At 41.8% G+C, this 27289-nt stretch overlaps 1 protein-coding gene across 1 annotated transcript in view; it reads right to left on the bottom strand.

Moving 5' to 3' along the window:
• Positions 1–1947: 1947 nt before the first annotated feature.
• The window catches only part of CYSTM1 (cysteine rich transmembrane module containing 1), a 75898-nt gene continuing 50556 nt past the window's right edge, over positions 1948–27289 (bottom strand). Inside the window, exon 5 of the mRNA XM_077137960.1 lies at positions 1948–2154. Coding sequence (XP_076994075.1) covers positions 2045–2154 — 110 coding nt within the window. The 3' untranslated portion in view covers positions 1948–2044. The remainder of the gene's footprint in view (positions 2155–27289) is intronic.

Here is a 27289-nt window from a genome sequence, read left to right as displayed (position 1 = left end):
TTTTATTTCTTTTTCTGGAGTGATGCAAATGTTCTAAAAACGATTACAATGATGAATACACAACTATGTGATGATACTGTGAGCCACTGTTTGTACACCATGTATGGAATGTTTGTATGTTAAGAATGTTTGTGTTTGTATGTCATTTTATCAATCAATCAAAAAAAAAAATCCCTATAGAGTGGAAGAAAGATAAAGGAGAAGAAGGAGGTATATCAGAAAATGCGATTTAACAAGTGAGTATGACTGCTGAATTGCTATATTAATATTCCTTCTAGCTGCCAGTGTTTTAGAGCAGCAAGAAGGAAAAATCTGAGATGTTGGAATGGTAGCCCATGACAAATTCTGGGATCTGTTCTGTAACTACTTGTTGAAATATGCTTTGAAAATTACTGTTTATTTTTCTTTGTTTTGTATATATTTTATATCTTACAATTAAAAAAACTTAAAAAAAAAGACAACCTATGCACTGAGAGAAAATATTTAGAAACCACATATCTGATAAGGATCTCATATTAAGAATATATAAAGAAATCCTACAACTCAACAACAAAAGACAGATAACCAAATTTAAAAAGGGGAAGACTTGAATAATTTCTCCAAAAATATACAAATGGCCAAAAAGCACGTGAAAAGATGCTTAACATCATTAGCAATCAGGGAAATGCAAATCAAAACCACAAGGAGATACCATTTCAAACCCACTAAAATGTCTACTATTAAAAAAAAAGGAAAATTATGAATGCTGAAGATGATGTGGAGAAACAGGAACATTCATTGCTGATGGGAATGTAAAATTGTACACCACTGTGGAAGAAAGTTGACAGTGCCTCAGAAAGCTAAGTATAGATTTACTATATGACACAGCAATCCCACTTGTAGGAATATACCCAAAGAACTGAAAGCAGGGACTCAAACAGATATTTGTACACTGATGTTCATATGGTATTGTTCACAACTACCAAAAGATGGAAGCAACCCAAGTATTCAGCAACCAATGAATGGACAAATAAAATGTGGTATATGCATACAATGGACTATTATTCAGCCATTAAAAGGAGTGAAGTTCTGATTTATGTGACAACATGGATGAACCTTAAAGACATCACGTTGAATGAAATAAGCCATAAACAAAAGGATCAATATTGTATGATCTCATTGATATGAAATAATTAGATTAAGCAAATTCAAAGAGTCAGAAACTAGAGCATACATTACCAGGGGCCTGGGTGGGGATATAGAATGGGGAGTTAATGCTTAAGTTGTACAGAGTTACTATTTGAGTTAATGGAAATGTTTTAGTAATGGAGAGTGGTGATAGTAGCACAACACTGTGACTATAACTAACAGCACCAAATTATGTATTGGAATGTGGTTAAAAGGGGGGAATTTTAAGTCATATATGTTATTAGAAAAATTTAAAACAAAAAACAAAACATAGGGTTGTACTACACAAATAATGACTACGGACTATAGTTAATAGCAGAAGTATAAAAATATTTTCATGAATTATAACAAATGTATCATATAATGCAAAGTGTTAATCATAGGCTGGTATATGGGAACTTTGTATTTTACGCATGATTTTATGATAAATGTACAACTTCCCTAATAAAAAAAAAAACTCAAAAAATAAAGACGAACCAAAAAAAGGTTTAAGCGCTAGGGAGAAGATATTTGCAAGCCCACAAAATTGACAAATGTTAATGTACAATATATACAAATAATCCCCATAAAGCAATAAGAAAAAGAAAAACGAAAAGAAAAAAATGGGTAAGATCATGTATAAACAATTCACATAAGAGCCCAAATCACAAAAATTTTAGAGTTTTTGTTCAAGGTCACTAATAGAAGGCAAATTTAAAGGAGATGGTCTTTCACCCATACCATAGGTGCTAAAACTCAGAAGTCAGCAAATCAGATTTTTTTTCAAAAAAAGGGAAAAAATTGAAATTGTACAGCAGCAGTTGTTTATTCCTGTAACAGGAGGTAACGGCCTGTCTGGAGCACTTGAGGCCACGTGGAAAACTTGGGTCTTGGCTGCTCAATCCAAGCTGTCCAGGAGGCAGCAGCAGCAGAGAGCAGTCCAGCAGGCGGCCAGGGCTGCCTGACACCCGGTGTCGGCTGTCTTCCTTTCCTGCTCCATCACGTACACTGGGAGGTGGGGGGATGGGAGCAGGGGAGAGAGAGACCCAGTCAGAGGGAACCATATGCAGTGGCACCCTGGTAGCACTTACCACAATCTGTACAGACTTTACTTGTTCACTGTCTTCCTCTCTGTAGACTGTTAGCTCCATGAAGACAGGGGCCATGCCTATCTTGTTCAGTGCTGGGTAACCCCCTTCAGTGTCTCCCACACAGATATTCCCTCTAAACTTAGTTTCTTGAATGAGTAAATGAAGATAACATCCGCCCAGCAGCTGCCAGTCCACTGTTTCCTGCTACGCCAACATCTAATTTGAGGCTGGTCCAAAATTATCTAGTTTGCAATGGAATCTGTACCCTGTCCCCACCCCTGTAGGCTATGTGGCAGGCATCAGCTGAAAACTTTACACATCATCTCACTGAACCCTCACAACAGCTCTGCATTACTGTAATCATTTTATAACTCTCATACATCATCTGCACCAGTGTGAATTGGTAGAACCTCTTTGAAAGTGAATTTGGAGAAAGGAAAAAAAAGAAAACTTCAATCCAGAAAATCTACAACCAGAATTTAATCCACAGAAATAATTATTCCAATGTTTAAAGATGTATGTAAAGTATGACTGCTCCTGCATCAGAACAGACCCAGACTAGCAACAAATTCAATGTCATTGACCAGTTAACTAACTTAAAGCACATCTATACAATAAAAAAATTAAGGAAAAAAAAAAAACACCTAGGTACTTCTTCCATGTTACTAATAAATTGAGGGATAAAAAGCAAAGGATATAGCAGTGCTTCTTTGATTTTACTTGTATAATAAAAAAAGGATACACACATAAACACAAGTTTCTGAAAGAATACAAGAAACTTAAAGGTCAGGGTTTGGGGAGCTGGTACAGGTCTTCACTTATATTTTATATTCTTCTCAAATAGGCGTGTCTGATTCAAACACTACACTCAAAGCTGCCACAGCTTTGCCAAGATCCTGTTTGCAAGAAGCAGGACCTGTCCAGTTCTGGGATACCTGGACTTCTCCTAACCTATGCCCTAAGTGCCAGTTCTAGGGTTTTGGGGACAGCTGGCATCAACTGTCCTGGGCCCCTCGCTCCAGCAATGTTGACCTCAGTCTGGCACTACCTTCCCAAGTCACTGTATCTAGACACCCCACTCTGCCCACCCCCACCTCCACCTGTGCTGTCATTCTTGCTCCTCTCACCGACTACCTATGAGACTCACCTTTCAGATAAGCCTTAAGTAAATCCTGACTCCCCTCGGGACTTGCTGCCTCAGTCAGCCCTGGGCTAATCCGGTAGGCAGGAGATGCTACCAAATCACCACTCCTCCCTCCAAGGACCTCAGAGAGCCTTCTCTGTTCTGGAGCAATTCTTAAACCTGAGCTTCATATGGAAACACACATACACAACCACACACACACCAAGTCTCAAACCAGCAAGACTAAGGCTGTTTCTATAAATAGCACAGCTCTGAGCCTATCTGCCTCATATAGCAGAGCTTCTTTTCAGATCTCCCAAGGCTCTATGGGGAGGCAGAGCCAATGCCTCCTCTTCATATGAATCAGGCAAACCAATTCTAAACACAGGCACAGTGTGAAGGAAGCACTTGGCTGACTAATAATCCAAAGAGAAGTGTTAATTCCATATGGTTAAATCCCTCTGTGCTCCAAGCACTAACACCTATATGACAATTGCAAACCTCCTGGGCTCTCCGGAAAGCTGAGTGAGGACGGCTTTGTTGTGAGGAGGCTGAAGCCCACTCAGGGCTGTATTCACAAAGCAGAGAGTTGTTCTGAACCCCCTACAATGTGATGGCTGCAGTGGGCCATCAACACATCCTCTCATGGGCATGGGATGCCTGGCACATGAGGGAGGTCAAGGTTGTCTGAGAAAAATACCTTATGTCCCACTCAAAAAGACAAACCACAGGGGGGCACAAATTGTGCTCTCAGAATATCTCTGTTCCCATTGCCCCAGCCTCCTCCATACCAAATCTGGGCCCAAGCAGTTCTAAGCATTTTTTCAGGAATCTAAGGTTCAGCAGAAAGCAGAACGGGAGGCAGAGGGTTCTTCTCAGACTCAGGTGATGGTAAGTTCAGAGAGAAGCAGGGAAGGAACCTTCCCTAGCTGCCACTGTATATAGGGGGCTGTCTTCAATCCAGATCACAATTCCCAAGGACACCCTGTCAGTTTTGTAGGCAGCACCACAGTAAAGATTTCAGAATGGATTTTAATAAGATACATCAAAATGATATTAATATAGGGCCCTCAACTCACTAGCCAGGTAACCTTGGGCAGGTGACAACCTCTCTTAGCCTCAGTTTCCTCTTCTATAAAACAAAAGGAATAATATTAGTAATCTGTACGACATATGGTTTCTAGGAAAATTAAGAGATCATGCCCGTACAATGCTTAGTCCAGTGCTTGATACACTGCCAAGCACTCACTGCTATTATTACTATTATTCAAAACCCCTCCCCAGACCGAATAAAGAGGAAGGCTGTTGTGACAGACCCAGGTAGGCAGAAAGAGGGGCGGGCTAACCCGGGTCTGGGCAGAAGTTTGGAAGTAAACAAGCAGAGTCACAGGAAGAGTCAGGGAGAGTCAGAGTCACAGGCTGTTCTCACAAGGGGCCTAGAGGTCCAGAGTAAAGGAGGGAGGTACCCAAAGCCACTATGAGGGAAGGAAGGAACACGAACAGAGCCAGACCTCTAAATCCAGTAGATCCAAGCACCATGGCAGGAGAATGTAAGAACAGTTGCTAGAGGAGCGGACTGCCAGGAACCCAAGCCTCTGCCTATTCACACCTAACCCCAACTCACATGCACACATACATAGTCCCTGCCACTTTTCCTTTGATCTCAACCATGACACTGGAGTCCAGGTTCAGGGTCAGGAGACATGGTCACATCTTTAGGAAATATGACTCTGGGAAGCCCAGCGCAGCCAGCTTCTGGGAGTAGTGAGGAGGGTGTGGGAAGTGGGAGAAGACTCACATACTGAACCTGGGTCAGAAGAGGGACCAAGGCTAGCAGAGGAAAAAACAGGGTACCAGCACAGGAACTGCCACCCAAGGGCCACAACAGACCTGCTGACTCTCAGGCCAATGCCTAGTAACAACCCACCCCACACATTCCAGCAGGGAAACCCCACAGTGGATTTCACTTGCACCAGCCCAGATGAGCTGCCAAGTCCTCAGCCTGCCCCCAATCCTGGATGGGCAATTTTGAGCAGAGACACCTGACCACCTCAAGGAACCAATCTGGTAGCATACCCCTCGAATAACCTTTCTTCTCTCCTTGTCAAAAGAATGGCATGCCTGCCCCAGGGCAGAAGGGTCCCCTTCTCCCCTCCCTGATGGCTCCTGAAATAGCTGCCTGATTCATTAGTAAGCTCCCCTCAGGACTGAGGCCACAGATCCATCTCCAGGTTGGGTTACTGTGGGAGAGGCCCTCCTACCACATCCTAGAGATCTGATCCTCTCGGGAACATCTGATCTGCTGTCTGGCAGACTCCTCCCTTCATCCTCCAGCATCCAAAACAAACCTAAATAAGGCAACCAAAAGGGGACTAAAACAGTGGCCAAGTACTAAGCATGTACTGGTCCCATCCCTCAACTCATCCCCAACTCAGACCCTTCGATATTCATTCCCTCCTTCCTGGCTTAGGGTCTGGTACAGCTCTGCCCCTGACTTGGGCAGTCCCCTTCATTTCTTAGAACCTCAGTGCCTTCACTTGTTAAAAGCAGGACTGATAATGATGTCTGCAGTGGGAGCTCAAAGAGATGAAAATATCTTGGCAATGAAATATCACTTGATCCTTCCACTTCACTGCCCCAGCAGCCATGGTGTCAAAGCAGCAGTGGAAGGCTACAGGCAGCCCTGAAAAAAGCAGAGTAGAAAAGCAACAGAGGATGTCCTCATCATTCTCCTCTGCATTGCCAAACCATTGCCATGCTGAATCCTACCTACCATCTGGGGACTCTAGGAAGCCTTCCTGACCTACTTACTCTAGCTCATCAAGAATCTTTCCTACTGAATTCCTGCTATAATCTCAATCATTCAAAAACAGCCCTAGAAATATCAAGCAGTCCTTAAGAAAAAGAATGTAAGAGTGAGGCAGAGAGAGGCCCAACCTAAGTGTTTAGATAAAAGAGTAGGCTGCAGAACCCTACATGCCTGGGAGAACAGACAGACCTGGGGTTGGTAACAGAACAGAGAACTTTCATTTTGTATACAAGTGACGTTTTTATTTTTAGTTTGTGTCATTAGAATAGAACAAAGAAGACAGCACTGTTCCAGAAATGGCTGGTTTATTTTCAGTGTTTCTATATACCCTGTAAGTTCCTCAAGTGCAGGGAACAGGCCTTCTCCATGTGTGGACCTCACGAGCCTGAGACATAGGGAGGGATGGCATGAAGTAGATGGGAACTAAGTGTGCACAACCATCAGCACACACAGCACTAAAAGCCTCTGGCCAGGGCGTCCCAGCCAGGAACAGGTGGCTACTGTGGACAGTGGCAGGGTCCACACCCCATTTAGAAGGGCTGTGTGGCCCGTGGTCTAGGTCCTCACCATGACATGGCTCTCCAAATCTACTGGGGAACTGGCCATTGTTCTTAGTGCCTTGGCTATGCAGAAGTAGTATGAGTTAGCTCATTTGTGGGTTGGGGAATTCTGAATAAGAAATTAATACAGGGAATCATCACATATCCTTAAAACAAGAATCTCACAACCAGCCCTCTCTCCACTTCCTAACTGGTCTGGCAAATACAGAGGGACATGGGTTCAAGAGAACCTTAGCTAGAGGTAAGGAGACCCATAATAGGACAGCTGAATTAATCAAAAGCCTATTATTGCCCACATGTGTCAACCTCACCAATTACAGAGAGCCCTAGGAATGGTTTGTAGCTGGTCCAGAGAAAACCAGTCTTTTGGCAACTTCAAATGCCAAGGCTTTTCAGAAATGATGTATTTTACTTTCCTAGGAAAAAAAAATTACGTGCGATCCCAGTAGTTCTAAATGTTGTATGAGAACTGAATGAAACAAAAACAGATCACAAAAGCCAAAAGATATGGGGGAATAATATCATGCCTGCACAAACTACTGTGAGTGGGATGGCTTCAGTCTCTGGAGGCTTGGGGTTTCAAGTTCCAAGACAGAGCCAAGTATGGGAAAAAGGCCAAAAGACAAGCTCACCTCAAGGTCAGGAAAGAGGAGGGTCAAAGACAAGACACTGCACCCCTAGAGCAAGCCAACCGAGGAAAGGTTTGCCTAGTGTCAATCCCCACCCCTGAGTGATAAGGGAGCCCCCACAATCTCAAGGAAAGTGGCCAACTAAACTGAAGTCAATGAAAGGTGATACGTAAAACTGGAATTATAACATGTTGCAAAAGTCTATCAAATATCAAAATGAAGTCCAGTGATAGGCGTGACCAGGGGTGGTTATGTTAGAGTCTAAAATTAAATGGTGAGCAAGGCTGACTTCTGATCAGCAAGTGGATGGAACCCTTAGCTGAGAAGAATGATTCATGAGAAACTGATCCTCTGAAACCTCTTGCTACTTCTGCTTTAAAACCTCACATTCTTCAATCCTGCACTTATTCCTGATACCTCAACACTTGAGGGAGGAGACACTACAGCTTCACTTCAAAGCAGGTAAACTCTGTCTGCTGGTGGCTCGGGGACATTCTATTCCAGCAGTAGCTCCAGCTCTATGCAGATCGGTAGTGTGAATCAATCCTGCAGTCCCCTGGGGCCAGCCTGGACTCCAGCCAGCTGGGGGCACATCACAGTCACCAAAAAAGTTAAGCCCACTCTGTCTACCTGTGTCTCCACCCTCATGCCTGAAGACTCTTCCAGATTACTCCAACTATATCTCACATCCAGAAAACGTGAAGAAGAAAAAAGCTGCTACTGCCAACACTCTGCTCAGTCTCTCATCTCACATGCTCAATTCTCATTTTCTTGACACAGCCAACACTGCAGGGAAGTTCAGAAATAAAAGACCCCATCCTAACTCAGGCAGCACATACCCCACTTTGAAAGAAGAGATAAAGAACGATCTGAGGCAGCACATGATGACATGCCAAACTGGGCAGGACCAAGGTAAACCTAATTACCTAATTGTAATTCAGAATCAGGACAGATCCTTTTGATGAGTTACAATGAGAAAAAAAATGTCAATCTTATTACTGCCCTGCCCTTATTTCTCTTCCCTTCTTATACTGCTAAAGAAAATTTAAGGAAACGATGGTCAGTGAGTGGTTCATCAAAAATGGGTGTCATCTTGGACTGGACTTGGCTGCCACAGTCAGGTCCCTTGGAGCCCTGGCTGCTTCTGACTGCTGGGCCATTGCAGCTTGACCCCTGTCGCCCTAAGAATGGGGTGGTAGTGATGGTGATTAATATTGTTTCAGACTCTGCTGAACAGTAGGAAAAATGCTCGGAATCAGGGAATCACGGAAACAAAGCAAGGAAAGAAAAGGTAGAGAATAGAACAGAAATACAAAGTGACTCAGAGAAAAGAAACTCCCTATGTCAGTGGTCCCTGAATATAAGACAACTACTTTCATGATTTTAGAAGGCTTCATAGAAATCAGGAAAATAATTACTTTCCTGGTTTCCAACCACTGCATTACAGAGGTCACCTTGAATGGAACCGACTCTGTAGAACTTGCCCAAATGGGAGAGATCACCAAACAGGTAGCTGTTGGGTTTTACCCATTTGTGTCCAGGTACAGACAGGCACAGGCTGCTCTGTTATCAGCGGTGTTAGTCTGATTCACATTTGAGTGCCAGCTCCAGCAGTCTCATTCAAACAGTACTGGCCACATTTTGTAAGAAGGCAAACACTGCCATATCGTTTTTACTGAACACAAAGCCTGTTTTTTATCTTAGGTATACAGACCACAACTGGCTTCTACACGTACCAGATTCCTATGTTACTGATTAATAGCTCCAGCAGACATATTCATGCAAAACACCCAGGTTGTTTTCTTCCTCCATTGCCAGGAGGAATTTTGTGACCATAAAAATAGTTGTACTTTTCACCTGAGTGCGCCTTGGTTCAGAACCCTGGCACATGATAAGTTCTGAGGTCAAAGATGGGACAGGACGACCGCTCGCACTCAACATGGTGAGATGGGGATTCTAAGCAGACCTCATTTGTAGGGACTATCCCCATCCCTAACCCCTATTTCCTGCAGACACTGCCCACCATTTCAGAGGTTATCTTCGCAGATTTTGAAAGAACTGTGCAGAACTGTGTGGGGTGTCTGGACTCCACCAAGTTATCTCAGCAATTCATGCTGTTCCGTAACACTGCTACAAGCCAACATCCACCCAAAAATCAATGACAAGGGGTCCTGAAAACCACATTTTACCCAATGGGATGTGCAGTTTGACAAATGTAAGGTAAGAGATACTTGCCAAGTGGAAAAGGAAACAGAGGGGGTGACCTGGCCTGTAGAACTGGGACTAGAACTTTGCCAACTTGGGAGACATGGTCAGGGTTTAGAGAAACAACTTCCTTCCAAGGTCAGCACCACCAGTTCTGGCCAGCTTGTCATCAAAGCCAGGTCAAAAAGGTCTCCAACATCATAACCGACCACCTTTCCACGGAAACAGTGTAGGAGAGAAAGAGGCTAATCTTTGTCATGAAAAAACTATGGCAAAAAGCTAAGCAAGCTTGGCCTTGGAGTGGACAGGATGTGTGGGGAGCCTCCAATATACCAGGAAGCCCAGAAGGTATATGATTTCTCCCCATCCACTGAGCAGGGTTCAGCTGCCCAAAGAGGTGGGTTTATTTACAGCATCACTAGTTTGGAAAACCAAGAGACTGTAAGAATAGAATGAATCTCACTGAACTCTAAAAGCCCAGCACCTAGCATACTCAACCTACAGCATACTCATGTTGAGTCTTTTTGCAGCACTGCTGATGGCACTGGCCAATCCCCAAATTGTAGCACAAGCAGACACAATCTCATGAGCCTAACAGCACGCCAAGGAAAACAACTTAGAACTGAGGAGAGCCAGCTCTAGAGTTGGACACCCTGGGATCCAGCCTCAATGCATTTTTTTTTTTTGGCACGCATGATCTGGGAATCAAACCTGGGTCTTCTGCGTGGAAGGTGAGCATTGTACCACTGAAATACCCGTGTACCTCCTCGATGCATTCTGAGGGTATAACAAGCAACCTCTTCCAGATTGAAGTTCTTCATCTGTACAGTACAGATAAGAATAGCATTTATTCCCTCCTTTGGGTTCTTCAAGGGTCTTAATGAGCTAATCCACACTGGCCAGTGCCTAGTATATGGCATGTCAGCCCTTATTATTACTCTTAAGGCAAAGACCTAAAGGACAAAGATCAGGGCTCCCCAACTGCTGAAACAAGTGGAAGCAACATGGGCTTTACATAAAGCTGGAACAAGATCTTAGTTTCATTTTACACAATAATGTGAGGTTTCTGAAGAATAAGAAACATGGAAATGGGCGAAAGAGGTATCTATTTCCCTGAGATAGTGCCTGAGCTCAGCTTCTTATAGATGCCAGGTTGCCGGGTGATAACTCGGGAAGGCTAGGGGCGCTGCCTCCCAATGGTATGCACGACCAAATAGCCACCTTATTTTCTACCCCACTATACAGGCCAGAGCAGGCTACTACCAAGAATCCCACCAAACCAAACCAAACCCTCACTGTCAACTCCCTTCTCCCCTGCTTGAAAAGGGGAACAGCCCTATTCAAGAATTTGTTTTGGCCTCTAAGGAGACCCCTGGGTGACTTTCATTCCAGATTCTACCTGGACAAAAATGCCAAGGACTCAATGTGTCACTTACCATTTATACCCACAGCCTAGCACAGGGTACTCCTGGAGACAATGAATGAATGGATTGACATGGAAATTGCTTTACACCCCTTTTCTCAGTTGGAAAAGCTGTTTTCATCCTGCCTTGTAAGCCAGCGGCAGATATAGGCTTAGCTGGCTGCTGTCTGAATTGTAAAGTGTAAAGCACCGCCAAGAAAAAACATGATGACCCCATCATCTTCAAGTTCTTAAGAAAGGCAATCACTCCCATTTCACCAATTCAAACCCTTCCAAAGAGATTTCAGCATATTCTGAACTTTCCAGAAAGGGTCTAAGGGCAGGTCCTGATCACGGGACCAGTATTTTATACTATACTATAAAGGATCAATCTGACTAGGAGGACATATTGGGAGAGGACCAGGCAAGCAAAAGCAGCCCAAGGTCTCACGCTCAGTTAGGTCAGTGGAGGGAGGGCCCTATAGCCACAGAATATACCTTTTCTGGATGGTCTCTCTGGAGTCTTTCCTACAGCCCCAAGGCATCTAAAGGAGCCAGACTTTCACCCACAGGCTGCCCAAGAGGAGAAGTGAATACCTTGGGCACACATACCTCCAAAAGCAAAAATCCATTTTTACTCATGAAGAACAACTCAAATGCCATCAAGAATAAATGGAAAAGTTCAAAGGGAACCAAGGCACTACTGAAAAAACAAACTATTTAATAGAGACTTTTCTCTCTAAGGAAAATGCAGTTCAAAGGCATCAAAATATTTCCTAGCCTGTTCCCAATTCAGTCATTAAAGATGTGTCCCTGGGGAAAAGATGGGGAAAAGAGTCTGGTGCCTGGGACCCCAAGAAGAAAGCTCTCCACCTTCCTACCTTCCCACCTAAGTATAAGCTCCAGAACAAGTATGTGTGTGTCGGAGTGGGGGAAGGTACAGATTGCCTTTCCCAGTTTCAGAAAGCCCCTGAAATTTCAGGGGCTAAGGATGGGTCAGAGCATCCCCAGAACATGTGCCACTTCTCCGATCAAGATCCCAGCCTGAATGTAAGACAGCCTTTGATCAAGTGAGGAAAACGCCATGGAGCCCAGAAGGATGGAAAGAAGAGAGGAGCAGTACTGGCCTCTCAAAAACCTAGAGGTTACAGGATTGAAAGTACATGGCAACAAGCTTCCTGGCTGCAAACCAATAAGAATTTCCATAAAAGTTAATAGAAAAATAAACATTTCCTGGAGGAGGGACCCACAGAAGACCAGAGCATGTTACTCAAATACTGCCATAACCCTCTCACTGGTCTGTATGCACCAGCCCCAAGCCCCCTTAGTTGGCTCAGCCTCACAGGGTAGGAACTGGTCCTCTTCATTGGTGTCCCCCAAGGTCTAGCCCTTTCAGATTCAGGTCCACTATAGTCAGGGATTATGCTTCATATAACTGGCACAGTCTGCTTAAGTAAAATGCAACTCTCTTGATCACTTTGTGGACAGTTTTCTTACCAGAAAAATGGAGAAAATAACAGTGCCAACCTCTCGGCATTATTATCAAGACTAAAATGAGGTAATTCTTGTAAAACAGTAAAGAGCCCAGCACAAAGAAACGGACAATAAATTATGGCTATTACTGTTCCCGTTATACCACAGACTAAATAAAGGGACACAAGGGAAAGCAATCCATATTGTAGAGCTTTATACCGTACTGAGATTTTTTAAAAAAAAGAATAATTTAGACCAGGGGAAACAACAACATCCTGAAGTTAGCAGTGTAAGGCTGATATCTGAAAAGGAGACCATAATGAAATCTGACTACTGCTCCTTAAGACTTGGCCAAAGATATAAGGAATTGATAAATTTAAAATGAAATACAAAACAAAAACACCCAGCAACACTTTCATGTAGCATTTTATTACAGCAAATACATTCCCTGGACAGAGACTAAAACATCAGCTGATTTTCAAAAAGTGCTACATCATAAAAAATTAAAGGAAGACCAAAAGATTTATACCAAAATGTTAATAACTGCTATCACTGAGTAGTAAAATTATAGGTATTTACTTTCTATGAAGAAGAGATATTTCTGTAATTAAAGTCATTAAAAAACAAAAAACAAAGAAAATGTTTCTCTGAGAACCAGGTGTAAACCAGGAGCAGAAACTGGGGTGTTAGTCCAGCTGAATTAAGTAAGGATTTAGAATAATGCAGCTCTCTGGCCCTCTGATAATTCTGGACTTGATCATTGCATTCCTGTTGTTATCTTCCAGGCTAAGTCCTCATCCAACAACACAGACACAATCTTTGCCATCTTTACTTGCAGCATTTTAGTTAGAATCACCCTGGGTCCTGCTTTTTAGAAAATCTTGACTCTGGGAAGCCACAGAATAAGCAGGACACGGGTTTTTAATAAAGAAGCCGCAATTCTATCAGTGTAGCCATTTCTCCTAAAAGTGGCTTCCATGAAACCCAAGGGAGGCTTCAGAGAATGAAAAAGCTATCAATTTTCAAGAGGTCCCTCTCCAAGTTTCTCCTGTGGCTGACCACACTGACCACTGGGAAGATGGAGCCAGGGGCCTGTGGGCAGCATGTCACACCAGCAGCTGATATGATTAGAGGCCCTGCCTCTAACCTGCAGAGGCCCTGGAGCTGCAGACCTCCAGTGCAGCTAACCCCTCAATACTACCTTGAAACGTATATCCTATCAAAGGAAAGATCCCTGCCACCCGAGATGTCACATCCTGCAGTACCAGGCTTCCTCTGCAAAGTGGAACTAGGCACAGGGAGATCCTAACAGCATTGTCTGGACTCCAGTCCTTCTGAGACAGAACTGTTCTGCCCACCACACCTACCACTCTTCCGAGCTGCCTTTCATCCAAAGCAGCCTTCCTTTTCTTGCCCACTAAACCAATTTCCTCACTATTTATATCAATCTAAAGGAACTATGGGAGAGGTGAAGGAAATGTGTAGATGACGTTTTTATGACTGGGTAAAAGCAGTAAAGCAGAAAACCCACGCTGTACCTTGTTGGAAGGGGGCTAAGAACAATGAAACAAACTGCTCTGGAAGCAGTGTCAGACTTTAAAACACATCTGTTTCCCCAGGCCAATCAGGTCGGGTCAACTCAGTCTGCTCCAGCCGGCAGGCATAGGGAACATCTCCCCAGGAAGAGTAAACTGGATCTGCAAAAAGCAGTTGTTTTTTCATACTCCATTACCCCTGAGTGCTAGGCAGGCCTAATGGCCAAAGCTTTTGAAAAGGCAGAGAGTGCTCTATATAACCGAAATAGTTTGTGCCTCTATCCCTGAGAAGATAGAAAAACCATAGGTCACCTTTAGAAGCTTAAAGTCTCCCAGTGTCCTCATAGCCAGACTGTCTTCACATAACTAGCAAAGGTCCATGACATCTGGTGCAGTCATTAGAGGCCATCACCAGAGCACTTGGCTTAGCAGAGCAAACCTGTCATGTTAAGACCTGAGATCCCAAATACATGGAATGAGTGTCAGAGTTGGCACTAAGTTCCCAGCACACTCATTAAAAGACATTTTCACCTGCTTTTGAGAAAAGAAAAGAAACGGAGTAACAATAGGGTGCCACCAGAGAGAACAAGTTTTATAAAGAGAGCCCTCCTTCTTTCCCACTGCTAACTGTGAGTGGTCTTGCTAATTTTGAAGAATTTTAAGAATATCCTCTAATGGATGCAAAACAGCACAGAAGTCAAAAATACAACTTGAAATCAGACAGACCAGGGTTCAATTCAAGGCTCACCGAGTTGCTCTTTGACCTTAGGTAAGTTTCATCTCTCTGATTCTTGGTCTCCTTATGTCTGAAATGGGATAATAATACTACCAGGACTGCAGAATGGATTATGAGATAATTTACACAAAGGATCTGGGTAAGCATGGTAATAGGTAATGAATGGTAGCTAAAAGAAAAGCTGGGTTCCTTTGTATACCAGGAAATACATCTCTCTTACAGATGTCACATCCACTCGCCAAGAGAGAACTAAATGATTATTTATAACTAAAAATTCTAGGTTATGCTTTCTTTGAAAAAACTCAAAGCTCACATTCAATTTTAGGATAAACTTACAACTAGAAATAACATTTATTTAGCACCTGGCACTAAGTTACAAAAGGCATTTAACTGGTATTTGTTGAATAAATGAATGGTGGTTCCAAGGGAAAAAGGAACACAAAGCTATAAAAAATTTTTACTCATACATGGGAGGCAGCATGATAAAGTAGAATCATATGAGACTCTGGGTCAGAAACCTGGAAGACCTTAGACAAAGAATGATAGCTTCTTTAAGACTCTGGTTCTACCTCTTTAAATCTGAGATAGTACCACCTTCCCTGAAGAGCTATAAGAAGAAGCCATGTCTATAAGCTCTCAGCCCAGCGCCAGCACCTCAATAGGTGCTCAGTAAATAGTATTTACTGGAGAGCACAGACTTTGTACTCAGATTGCTGGGCTAAATTCAGCTCCATCACTTGCTAGCTGAGTGACCATGGACAGGTTAGCCTTTCTATGTTTCAGTTTCTTCATCTATGTAATGGGGATAATAACAAGACCTACCTCAGAGGGTTGCTCTAAGGACTAATTGAATTAATATATAAAAGTGCTGGTATACAGTGAACATTCAATATTAATTAATTTATTACTAATTTATTGTTATTTAATCATTAATATTAAAAATCAAAAGACTTGGACCATAGGAGCTAATAATAGAGGGGTATAAGGAAAAAAATGTACCTATTACATACTATGGACTACAATTAACAGTAATATTTTAACACTTTCATCAGCAGTAACAAATGTGCCAAACCAATACTATGGGTCAATAATTGGAGGAGGGGGGACGAATGAGGGGTACAGGTGGATTTGGGTTCTTTTTTATTTTTATTTCTTTTCTGCAACAATGAAAATGTTATGAAATTGCTCATGATGTTGTATGCACAACTATGTGATGATACTGTGAGCCAATAATTATATACTTTGGATGGTTGGTATGGTGTGTGAATATATCTAATTAAAACTGCATTAAAAAAAAAAAAGACTTGGACCATGTGTCTCAAACTCTACTTATTCTGATTCTCCTGCTCCAGAGTGCAGACAGGCTCAGAAGCAAAGTCTGCTCAGTCAGCAAAGAGGGTGTTCTTTATAGTCCCAAATCCCCAGAGCCTTCTCTCTGAGCAGGTCATCAGAAAAAGTCAATGTATTTTTCAGCTGCTGAAATACTTTTCTTCCACTGAACTCAAAAGCAATGGCCAAGTTAAATGTTTAATTATGAAGACTACAGCAATGGTTCTCAGAGGGCAACACTGGCACCCAGGGAACATTTGGCAATGTCTTGAGATATTTTTGGTTGTCATACTGGGGAGATACCACCAGTATATAGTGGATAGAGGCGAGGGAGGCTGCTAAATTTCCTACAATGCACAGGACAGCCCCCAACAACAATGAATTATCTGGCCCAAAATGTCAATAGTGCTAAGGCTGAGAAACCCTGCTCTACAGGAAAGTTGTTTATGACAAGGTGGGAGAAAAAAGAGAATTCATGATGGTCTCTCCACTACAATGTAAGTCAGGTAAAGGACACTTCCATGTAAACAAGAACAGGCTAGGAAATAACACAAAAATGATCTGAGGTGATGAGGCTATCTGGATTATGAGCGGAGTTTATTTATTTTTTTAAATTTCTTGAGAGTTTGAGGACCAAAGAAAGAATGAGGGCTGGCACTCAGCGGAGGTAAGAATGCCCCAAAGCTGTATCTCTCAATCCTAAATATTCATGTATCTGTAAATGCCAATATTATGGTATTCTAACCTCCTGCTACACAATGAATATTCTGTCTCAGACCCCAAAGTATGAATAAAGTGAAGGAGGAAAAGTAATACAGACAGTCCTTTCTGCAAAGTCAAACTCAAAGTTTAACAAGAAAAAGCTTATTCCAGAACACTACTTTGCCCCTCTGCTGCAAATCTCTAAATTATTCTTCATCTTTAATCACTCAACAAGTAGTTACTGTGGAATCTAGTGACCAAATTAGATGAGATTTCTTCTAATGGAGCTTTAAGATAGTGTGCTGGTTTGAAAGGAAGTATGCCCCCTAAGAAAAGCCATGCTTTAATATAAATCCCATTTCATAAAGGTAGAATAATCCCTATTCAATACTGTATGTTTGAAACTGTAATCAGATCATCTCCCTGGATGATGTGATTTAGTCAAGAGTGACTGTTAAACTGGATTAAGGGATGACATGTCTCCACCTATTTGGATGGGTCTTGATTAGTTTCTGAAGTCCTATAAAAGAGGAAACATTTTGGAGAGGGAGATTCAGAGAGAGCAACACTACGAAGCAGAGTCCACCAGCCAGTGACCTTTGGAGATGAAGAAGGAAGACGCCTCCCGGGGAGCTTCATGAAGCCAGAGGCCGGGAGAGAAAGCTAGAAGATGACGCTGTATTCGCCATGTGCCCTTCCAGCCAAGAGAGAAGTTGTGACTGTGTTTGCCATGTGCCTTTCCAGATGAGAGAGAAACCCTGAACTCTATCGGCCTTCTGGAACCAAGGTATCTTTCCCCGGATGCCTTAAATTGGATGTATCTATAGACTTGCTTTAATTGGGACATTTTCTCGACCTTAGAACTGTAAACTAGCAACTCATTAAATTCCCCTTTTTAAAAGCCATTCCGTTTTTGATATATTGCATTCCGGCAGCTAGCAAATTAGAACAGATAGTAAGGGAAGACCTTAATTCCCTAACCTGAGTCATAACTATAAAATTACAAACCAAGAGAGTACTATGAAGGACAGAAACCTAACCCAGTCCTCAGGGGGAGGAAGAGGGGGAGAGGCACCACTCGGTGGCTGGGAAGTGATGCATGGGTTAGATGGGAAGGATTAATAAGAGTTACCTGAGCCAAAAGAGTAGTGAAGAATTTTTCACGCTGTAGAAAGGAAACGGCATTGCAAAAGCCATGTGGAATGAGGGAGTGTAATAACTCTGAGGAATTAAATCAGAGCTGAGTAGAAGACGGACCATGAAGAACCCTAAGGCCTTCTGGAATGTCTGGAATGTTAAGCTTTAGTTTGAATGATAGAAACCATCAAGGAGGTGCAGAAGAAATGTTTCCACCTTTAAAGTTGTATTGATCCTACTCTGGTGTGTCCAAGGGTTGGGTAAGACAACTGTTCCCATCTGGACTTACTTTCAGGTAAGTCAAAACCTCTCGCCTATCCCACAGAAGCCTAGGATAGTGGTAAAGCCTCCAAATTGAAAGAATACTGCAAGAAGGGCAGATTTCCCCTCTAAATCACGTTCTAAGCCTGAAGGACAAAGACAGACTGCACCCTTCTTTAGGGAAAGGAAAAAGGAGGCCTCAAGAGAGCTGAGAAAAATAGCTGATGTCAGAGCCCTTGAAGAACCAACAATTCCAAGGCGACCCCATAAGCAGCCCTTCTTCTCCTAGTTGAGGGGCAAGTTAAGGCTGGATTAGACAACAACCAACTCTCCCATTTGTCACTGGGTTCTGTGCTTTCATCTGTACAGGCTCTAGTGATTCATTCTCTTAAAAGAACTTACTGAAGCCCTACTAATTGTCAGATACTATGCTAGGTCTGGGAGCCCTAATGTCCCCATATCCCCTTCTTTGATCTTCTTCTCCCTTCTCCCTCTGGAGATCTCCCTCCTTGTGGCCACGAACACAGTCTCTTCCTTCTCATAACATGGCCACTATAAAGTATATGTGCCCAAACCTACTAGCTAGGTCAGAAACCAGGAGCTTTCCAAGCCACTGACAGGCCCAGCTAAAATCTTAAAGATGCTGATCAAGAACTAAACAAGACCACAGGGCAATTTTTCCAAGGGATTCCATTAAAAACACTATTTGGGGGTGCATGGGTGGTTCAGCGGTAGAATGCTCACCTTCCATGCAGGAGACCCGGGTTCGATTCCTGGACCATGCACCAAAAAAGACAAACAGACAAACAAAATCCCACTATCTGGACATTAGAAGATTCAAATGAATGTTCCAGAATATGTGCTAAGGGATTGGGAAGAAGGTAAACAGACTGAGCAAAGATAGAGTATAAGATATTACGGAATATTTTGCAAGATAGTAAGTTCTTACCATCAAGATGACAAAGACTGGGATAAACTAGAAGGCCAAGAAGGAAAGAGCCACAATGTATGCCAAGAAAGCATAAAGTCCTTCCTCAGTCAGATTTAAAGTAGGAAGGTGGCAATGGTGAGGAGCCCACAGGAACTGGTGGCTATCCTGGAAATGGAACCACTGAGGCAGTGATCGCCATAGAAAATAGGCACTCGAGTCAGACAGCTGGAGTTAGAATTCTTGCTCGGCCACTTACTGCCTCTGACCTTAGGTGAGTTATTAATCTTGCTAAGCCTTAGGTTTTTCTTTGTTAGGACCCATCTCACAGGGTTATTATGCCAGTGAAATGATAAAGGATATACAGTGCTCAGTACCAGACCTAACATATGGCAGTAACTCAGTAAGTAGCAGCTTCAATCCCAGAGTTCAGTGCAAATCAGGGGAGGAAATAAAGGAACCTAAAGTAAGACCTGAAGAAGACTCAAGATACTCTGTACAGCCAGAGGATATTGGGGGAGGTGACATTCAAATATTCAACAAATATTAGGAAAAAGTAGTGAACAACATACCAAAGTGCCTGCCTTCAAGGAACTTAAATTCCAGAGGGAGTTAGAAAAGTAGCCAAAGATAGATGGAAATACGAGGAATCAATGAGAGGGAGAGATATGTATGAGTTTTTTTCTTTTTTCTTTTTATTTCTTTTTCTGAATTGATGCAAATGTTCTAAGAAATGATCATGGTGATGAATACACAACTATGTGATATTGTGAGTTATTGACTATATACCAAGAATGGAATGATCATATGGTAAGAACGTTCGTGTTTGCTATGTTTTAAAAATAAATAAATAGCCAAAGAACAAGTAAACATTTTTTAGGCAGGGAAAAGAGGGAGAAGAATGGGGAATCTAGTGATCAGTCAAATTAGATGAGGTTTCTGCTATTATGGAGTTTTACCATGGAGCTTTCCCCTGAGAGCTGCCTGTCCCCCTCACACCCCCAACCATCTACAAGCAAATATACAGAAAACTTGGATGGGACTTTTTTCTCATTGCCCATCAAGGTCCCATAAACTGTACAGTTTATTAATTCTTCACCACAGTCGCCTAATACCCATTTTACAGATAAGGAAAAAGAAGTACAAAGAACTGAAGAAACTCTACCTAGATTCCTAAACCCATTATGTGGCTTTGGGCATCCCACTATGTAGTGTCCTTGCTGGGACATTTTGTCATCTGATACTTGGCAAAGAAGGAAGGTACTAAGTTGGATTTCATCTATGCTGGAAAAGCTTCTCAGAGCAGTGAAAATATCTGGTGTTAGTTTCTGATGGAAAAGGTTTTTTCAGAAAAGACTCAAACAAGCCAAGCTGTAATACCTTATCTCCAGCCAATTAGCCAAATATGCCAGACTGTTAAATATCCTTCTCTACTGTCACACTGGCTGATGAGAACAGAGTCAGATACCAAGAACAGTGTGCAGAAGGAGAAATAAGCCATTCTATCACCTTTTCCATAAACTTCTCTGTGAAATAAAATCTAGGCATCATAATTTCTTGCCTGTTGGTCAATGACCTGAAAGGCCCAGCAGGACACTCCTAGAACACGTACTTTCCTTTTGTCACTTCAGATTACAAACAATGACAACAGCATCACTGGGTAGTTCCCTAATTACTAACTTAGAAACCCTGTTCAAAAGTGAATTGGGGCACTGCAACAGTGGCTCAGTGGCAGAATTCTCACCCCACATGCCAGAGACCCAGGTTTGATTACTGGAGCCTGCCCATGCCAAAAAAGAAAAAAAAAATTGAAAAAGCAAATTGGACCTGGGAGATGACTCCCGGGGATGAATCTGGCCCTGGTACCGTGTGATCAACAATTCTTTCTTGACCAAAGGGGGAAAAAGAAGCATAACTAATAAAGTATCAGTGGCAGAGAGAGTTCAAGTAGAGTCGAGAAGCTACTCTGGAGATTGCCCTCATGCAAGCTTCAGTTAGACATTGCTACCCATCATAACTTGCCAAACCCCAACCAAAACCATTCCAGCCAATCCTAAAGAACACATAGGGCAATATATACGATTCTACAAAGGTTCAGTGCACTGGAGTAACTTTCCAAAAACCTACAACCTCCAGATGGGTCCCTCGACCAGACAAAAACCTAGAGGGCCAGACCTCTCCAGAACATAAGACAGTTCCATCTCTCTATCCCATATTAATGACAGACCCTTCCAACATGAAAAAATTAGAATGGCCATAGCCCAAACATCCCTAAACAGAGGGAAAGAAAGATCAAAGGGGAAGGTGGAGTTATACAGAGAAGATAGGACTTAACAAATGAATGATTGCTGAATCATTAAATTGATATTTCTTTTAGTCTCCAGTATCTTACAGCAGCTGGAAGTAAAAACCTAAAATTGTGGAATTGTAACCCACACCATAGTCTGAAATCTGTTCTACAACTAATTGTGTTGCGGTGCTTTGAAATTTATTGCTTTTTTGTATATATGTTATTTTTCACAAAAAAAGAAAAAAAAAGTTGATTGTGATGAAAAAAAATATTTATTCCTTCTAGCCTCCTATATTCTGGAGCAGCCAGAAGGAAAAATCTGAGAGGATTGTATGGCAGCCCATGACAAACTCTGGGATCTGTCCTGTAACTACTTGTTGAAGAGTACGCTGAAAACTATTGCTTTTTTCTTTCTTTGCTTTGTATATATGTTATACTATACAAAAAAAAAAAAAAGCCAACTGGAGAGGGTACAAGGTTAGTTTAGTGGTAGAATTTTCACCTGCCATATGGTAGACCTAGGGTTCAATTCCTGGCCATTGTACTTCTCCCATCCTCTACCCTCCACCCCAAAAATTTAACACATGGTGCTGTAATAACAGGATAGTCACACGGAAAAAGAATGAAATGAGACCTCTACCATACAGCATTCAAGAAAAAAAAAAGCAGGGCTTCTGAACTATGTGGGGGCACACCAAGGACTCGAAGTAGAATTTATTTTATTTTAAATCAACACATTGCCACAATATCGCATTCCTTACCCAAAAGAACATGTGCAAAACCCCAACACACCAATAAGCATTAAGGGAAGTGTTTTAAAGAGAAATTCATATTAGATACCTAATATGAATTTGCAGTCACCCTCTGAAATGTAACATGTCCCATTCATCCAACACATATTTACTGAGCAAAAACCATGTGCCACAACAAGCAAGCTCAATGCCCTCCCCGTCTCTACGTGGGACATGACTCCCAGGGATGTGGACCTTCCTGGCAACGTGGGACAGAAATCCTACAATGAGCTGGGACTCAGCATCAAGTGATCGAGAAAAGCTTCTCGACCAAAAGGGGGAAGAGTGAAATGGGACAAAATAAAGTGTCAATGGCTGACAGATTTCAGAGTCGAGAGGTATCCTGGAGGTTATTCTTATACATTATATAGATATTACCTTTCTAGTTAAGGTATAATGGAGAGGCTGGAGGGAACTGCCTGAAAATGTAGAACTGTGTTTCAGTAGCCATGTTTCTTGAAGATGACTGTATAATGAATCAGCTTTCACAGTGTGACTGTGTGATTGTGAAAACCTTGTGTCTGATGCTTCTTTTATCTACCTTACTGACAGATGAGTAAAACCTATGGATTAAATATAAATAAATAGGGGGAACAAATGTTAAAATAAATTTAGTAGACTGAAATGCTAGTGATCAATGAAAGGGCAGGGTAAGGGGCATGGTATGTATGAATTTTTTTCTCTTTTCTTTTTATCTCTTTTTCTGAATTGATGCAAATGTTCTAAGGAATGATCATGATAATGAATATACCAAAAAAACATACTATGTGTCCAGTACTGTGCCTGGTGCTGTAGAAGCACAGATGAAGGAGGGAAAAACTTCACAAATCTTCCTGGGGAGGAAGGAAGATCAGTAGGGGTTAAATGACCTGTCCAGGTCATAATGTTAATCAGGGTGGATTTAAATCAGTTTTATCATACTCTACTTTACCTGTCTGCCAGGAAACTGGTGAGTGTGCATGTGTGTGCACGCACGTGTGTACACGTTTTGTTTTGTTTTTGGTGGGTGGGTGGAGAGGGAAAGGGTATGTTGAAAAGGAGTTTTTCTTTGGTAGGTGTTTTGTGAACTTCTGTGGAATCTGTTCAGCAAGGCATAATGAGGAAAAGCACTTAGCTCAGAATCAGGAGACATATCCTAATCAAAACTCGCTGAAACGGGGCAAGTCACTACATCTCTCTGTGCTTCCATTTGAGTATCTTTAAAAAGAGGTGGCCTAGCCTAGCAAAAAATGGTAAGTAGGTTTGAAAGGATTATGTTCCCATGTTTTAATCCTGATTCAGCTTGTGGACACAGCCGTTTCTTTTACTCCCTATTCAGTATTGTAGGTTGGAAACTTGATTAGATTATCTCCACAGAGATGTGATGCACCCAATTGTGAATATTAACCTTTGATTGGAGGGAGTTGTGATGCCACCATTCCAGGTGGTCTTGGTTCATTTACCAGAATCCTTTAAAAGAGGAAATATTTTGGAGAGAATATCAGGGCAAGAACAACGAGAGCCCACACAGCCACAGACCTTTGGAGATGAAGAAGGAAAACACCCCCAGGAGAGCTTCATGAAATAAGAAGCCTGGAGAGAAAGCTAGGGATGTTGCCATATTCGCCATGTAACTTTCCAGTTGAGAGAGAAACCCTGAACATCATCATCTTTCTTAAACCAAGGTATCTTTTCTTGGATGCTTTAGATGGACATTTCCATAGACTTGACTTATGTGGACATTTTTGGCCTTAGAACTGTAAGCCAGAAACTTAATAAATTCCCCCTCTTAAAAGCCATTCCGTTTCTGGTATATCGCATTCTGGCAGCTAGCAAACTAGAACATATGGTAAGTGGGTTTCATCTTACCTAACAGTGCAAACTTGTTCATTCATAGTGACTGCCTAGAATACTTAGGAAGAAAGTTTCTGAAAAAACATTCAGATCTAGCAGAAACCATAACTGATTAGGAATGTCTGCCATGAGCTGGGAAGGGTGATTAACCAAATGATCTGAGAACACTTCAGCTTCTGATGATCAGAGGCATCTGAGAGGGGGTCATTTTAATTCTGATGATAGAATTAAAAAAAAAAAAAAAAAACTCCTTTCATGACCTTCTAACCAATTCACAAGAACTTTCCTTAAAAAGAAAGACTGTTTATTTTCTGATTCAGACTAGAGATACTGCTGTATTTAATTTGTCATTTAATATATTCATGAAAACCCAGAAACAGTTTTGTAACATAGAATGCTTCACTGCAACAGTTCACCTGTTGTTACTGGAACTTGTGGTAGCATTTCCAAAGATGCACATACAACATTTCCCATTTTATATGTTGTTTTGCAATATGACCTTGCTACTATTTCCCAAACCCCATCAAGGAGTGAAGTATATTTCACTTTCCTTTGAATCTACATACACCTGTGGCTACTCTGACCAACAGAATGTGATGGAAGTGACATCTGAAACTTCTGAGCCTAGGTATAAAGAAAGCCAGGCAGATAACTGTACTGTGGTTACATAAGATTTGGGGAAATCCAAGTGAAAGGTATATGGAATCATCTACTATTTTTACAATGTTTTGGTAAAACTAAAAACTAAAAGGTAATAAGTTTTTCAATTTTTTTCATCCTCTAACATGGAAGATGCCCAACTACCTTGAGACTGCCACATTATGAGGATGTCCAAGCTAGCCTCGCTGAGAGGCCCTGTGGAGGTGAAGAGAGGACTGACCATCCAGCTCCCAGGTGTTTGAGACATCCCAGTTGAAATGCCAGACCTATCGGGGGTTTTCTGACTTTGTTTTTCTTTTAATAGATTCAAGAGACCAATTTCTTACTATAATGAGCCAGAAACAAAAGATTCCATGGAAACTGGGACAGCTGACAGAATATGGTTCTTTTAGGTGCTGTGGAAGCACAGATTAAACCCTCAAGGAAATAAGAAGGTCAAACAAAGCCAGTATGAATGAAGAAGTCGAGGACTGGTCTGGAACACATTTAGGGACAGGAGTATTTTCAGATGGGTATCTCCTGACCCCTTCCATTTTTCTCCCTCAGAAGCATCTGCCAAACAAATGGCTTCTTTCTCCCAATTGCAGGTGCAGGTCAACCCATTCTATGCTCACAAAACACAGCCAAGAAGAAAATTTCTAAATCTCATTTCAGGGTAGAAAGTGCACATGCCCAACCAAGCACAGTGGTTACCATCTACATTCCACTCCCAGTAGATGCCATGTGGAGCCCAGACGGGTATTTCCTGCCAAGCCCTGGGCAAATTGCAGAATCATTAACCCAGTGAGTTGGGGTGGTTAGTTATGTTGAAATAAATAACCAAAGATATATCACACTTCCACCTGTGACAAAAAGCCTTCAATTCTAGTTTGGCAAGAACTGAAGACCCAAATATGTTTCTTAGATCTAATTAGTGGACTGAGGTCAGTTTCACATGCTTCTTGACTAAATGCTTTTGTTTCCTGAGCTCCTTTTTCTATAGCATCCTGTTCCTTTTCAATAAAATTTGTCTTCCCATATATCTATGACTATTAGGTGTTTTTTTCTTTTTTCCTTTTTTGGAAAAGAGTTTCTGCTCCCTGTGTGGTCTGTTCCTTCATAATCCCATTTTTCTGTCTGTTTTGATCATACTGGAGACTTTACCGAGGCATCCCATGATCCTCGGCTGTCAGTTAATATTTAAGGTTGAAGTTCTGTCACTTGCAGCCGTAAGCATATTCACTAATATAGGGTGGGCCACGGTGGCTCAGCAGGCAAGAATGCTTGCCTGCCATGCCAGAGGACCTGGGTTTGATTCCTGATGCCTGCCCATGTAAAAAAAAAAAAAAAGAATATTCATTAATATAAAAAGGTAAAAGCCTAAATTAAAATGGTAGGAGCAAAGTTAACTGATTTCACACATTAAGGAGATAACCTGGGCAGAAAATGGAATCTAATTGCATTTGGAGAGGAAGTCCTAAGAAAGAAGTTTGCATAGAGTGGAGTTTAAACACATGGGAGTGGCAAATTGTACTGGAGGTGTGGGGTGGGTAACGGAAAAGCTTCATAGAGGAGGTAAAGCTTTGTTTGCTCTCGAGGGATGTGTAGGGTGGGGCAAAAGTGGGAATGAGGAGTGGTGAGTGCAGTTATGAGCAAAGGTAGGGTATAGAGCAGCATGGCACAGAAGGGACCTTATCTATAAATGGACTATTTAGATGGTGACACCTGGCCTTGAAGACAATACAGTTGTTGGATAAGATATCTGATAGACTTGGAAGGAGGTAGGTGCATTTTGCATATGTGAGGGACATTAATTGTTGGGGGCAAAGGGCAAATTGTGGTGCACTGTTTGCAAAAATGGTAAGCAACAATTCTGCTCACCCTGTATTCACATGCCATTCCACCCATGAAGAGATGGGGTCTACTGCACATGAATGTTCACAGCTGCACTAGTCGTAACAGCCAAGAAGGGAAAGCAAGTTAAGTGTCCATTAGTGGATGACTAGATGAACAAAACTGGTATATTCATATAATGGAATTTATTTGGCCAGAGAAAGGAATGAAGCTCTCATACATGCTACATGGGTGAACCCTAAAGACACTATACTGAGTAACACTATGTTTTCATGACAGACACAAAAGGACAAATATTGCTATGATCTCACTTATAGGAAAAAATTAGAATAAGCAAATTTATAGAGTAGAAAATGAAAATACAGGTTACCAGGGGTCAGGATGGGGTAGAGAATGGGGAGTTAATGCTAAATTGGTACAGTTTCTGCTTGGTGTGATGGTGGCACAACATTATCAATGTAATTAACACCACTGAACTGCATATTCGAATGTGGTTGAAGGGGGAAATTTTAGGTTGTATATATGGTACTACAATTTAAACATTTTAAAAACATATAATTGTATAGCCCAGTGAACCCTATATTTAATATTGTAATTATAATATTATTCCTTCATCAGTTGTAACAACTGTAACAAAGGTACCACCAAAGTAATGCAAAGTGTTAACAATAAGGAAAACTGTTTAGTGGGGTAGGGTATGTGGGAATTCCTTTTGGAGTGATAAAAAAGTTCTAAAGTTGATTATGGTAAAGGTTATACAACTCTGTGGATATACTAAAAATGCTGTATTTATATGAGTGAATTGTATAAGTACAT

This window comes from Tamandua tetradactyla, chromosome 20 (genome assembly GCF_023851605.1).
Source record: "Tamandua tetradactyla isolate mTamTet1 chromosome 20, mTamTet1.pri, whole genome shotgun sequence".
In the NCBI taxonomy this organism is placed as follows: domain Eukaryota; kingdom Metazoa; phylum Chordata; class Mammalia; order Pilosa; family Myrmecophagidae; genus Tamandua; species Tamandua tetradactyla.
This window is presented reverse-complemented; position numbering and strand designations above follow the sequence as displayed.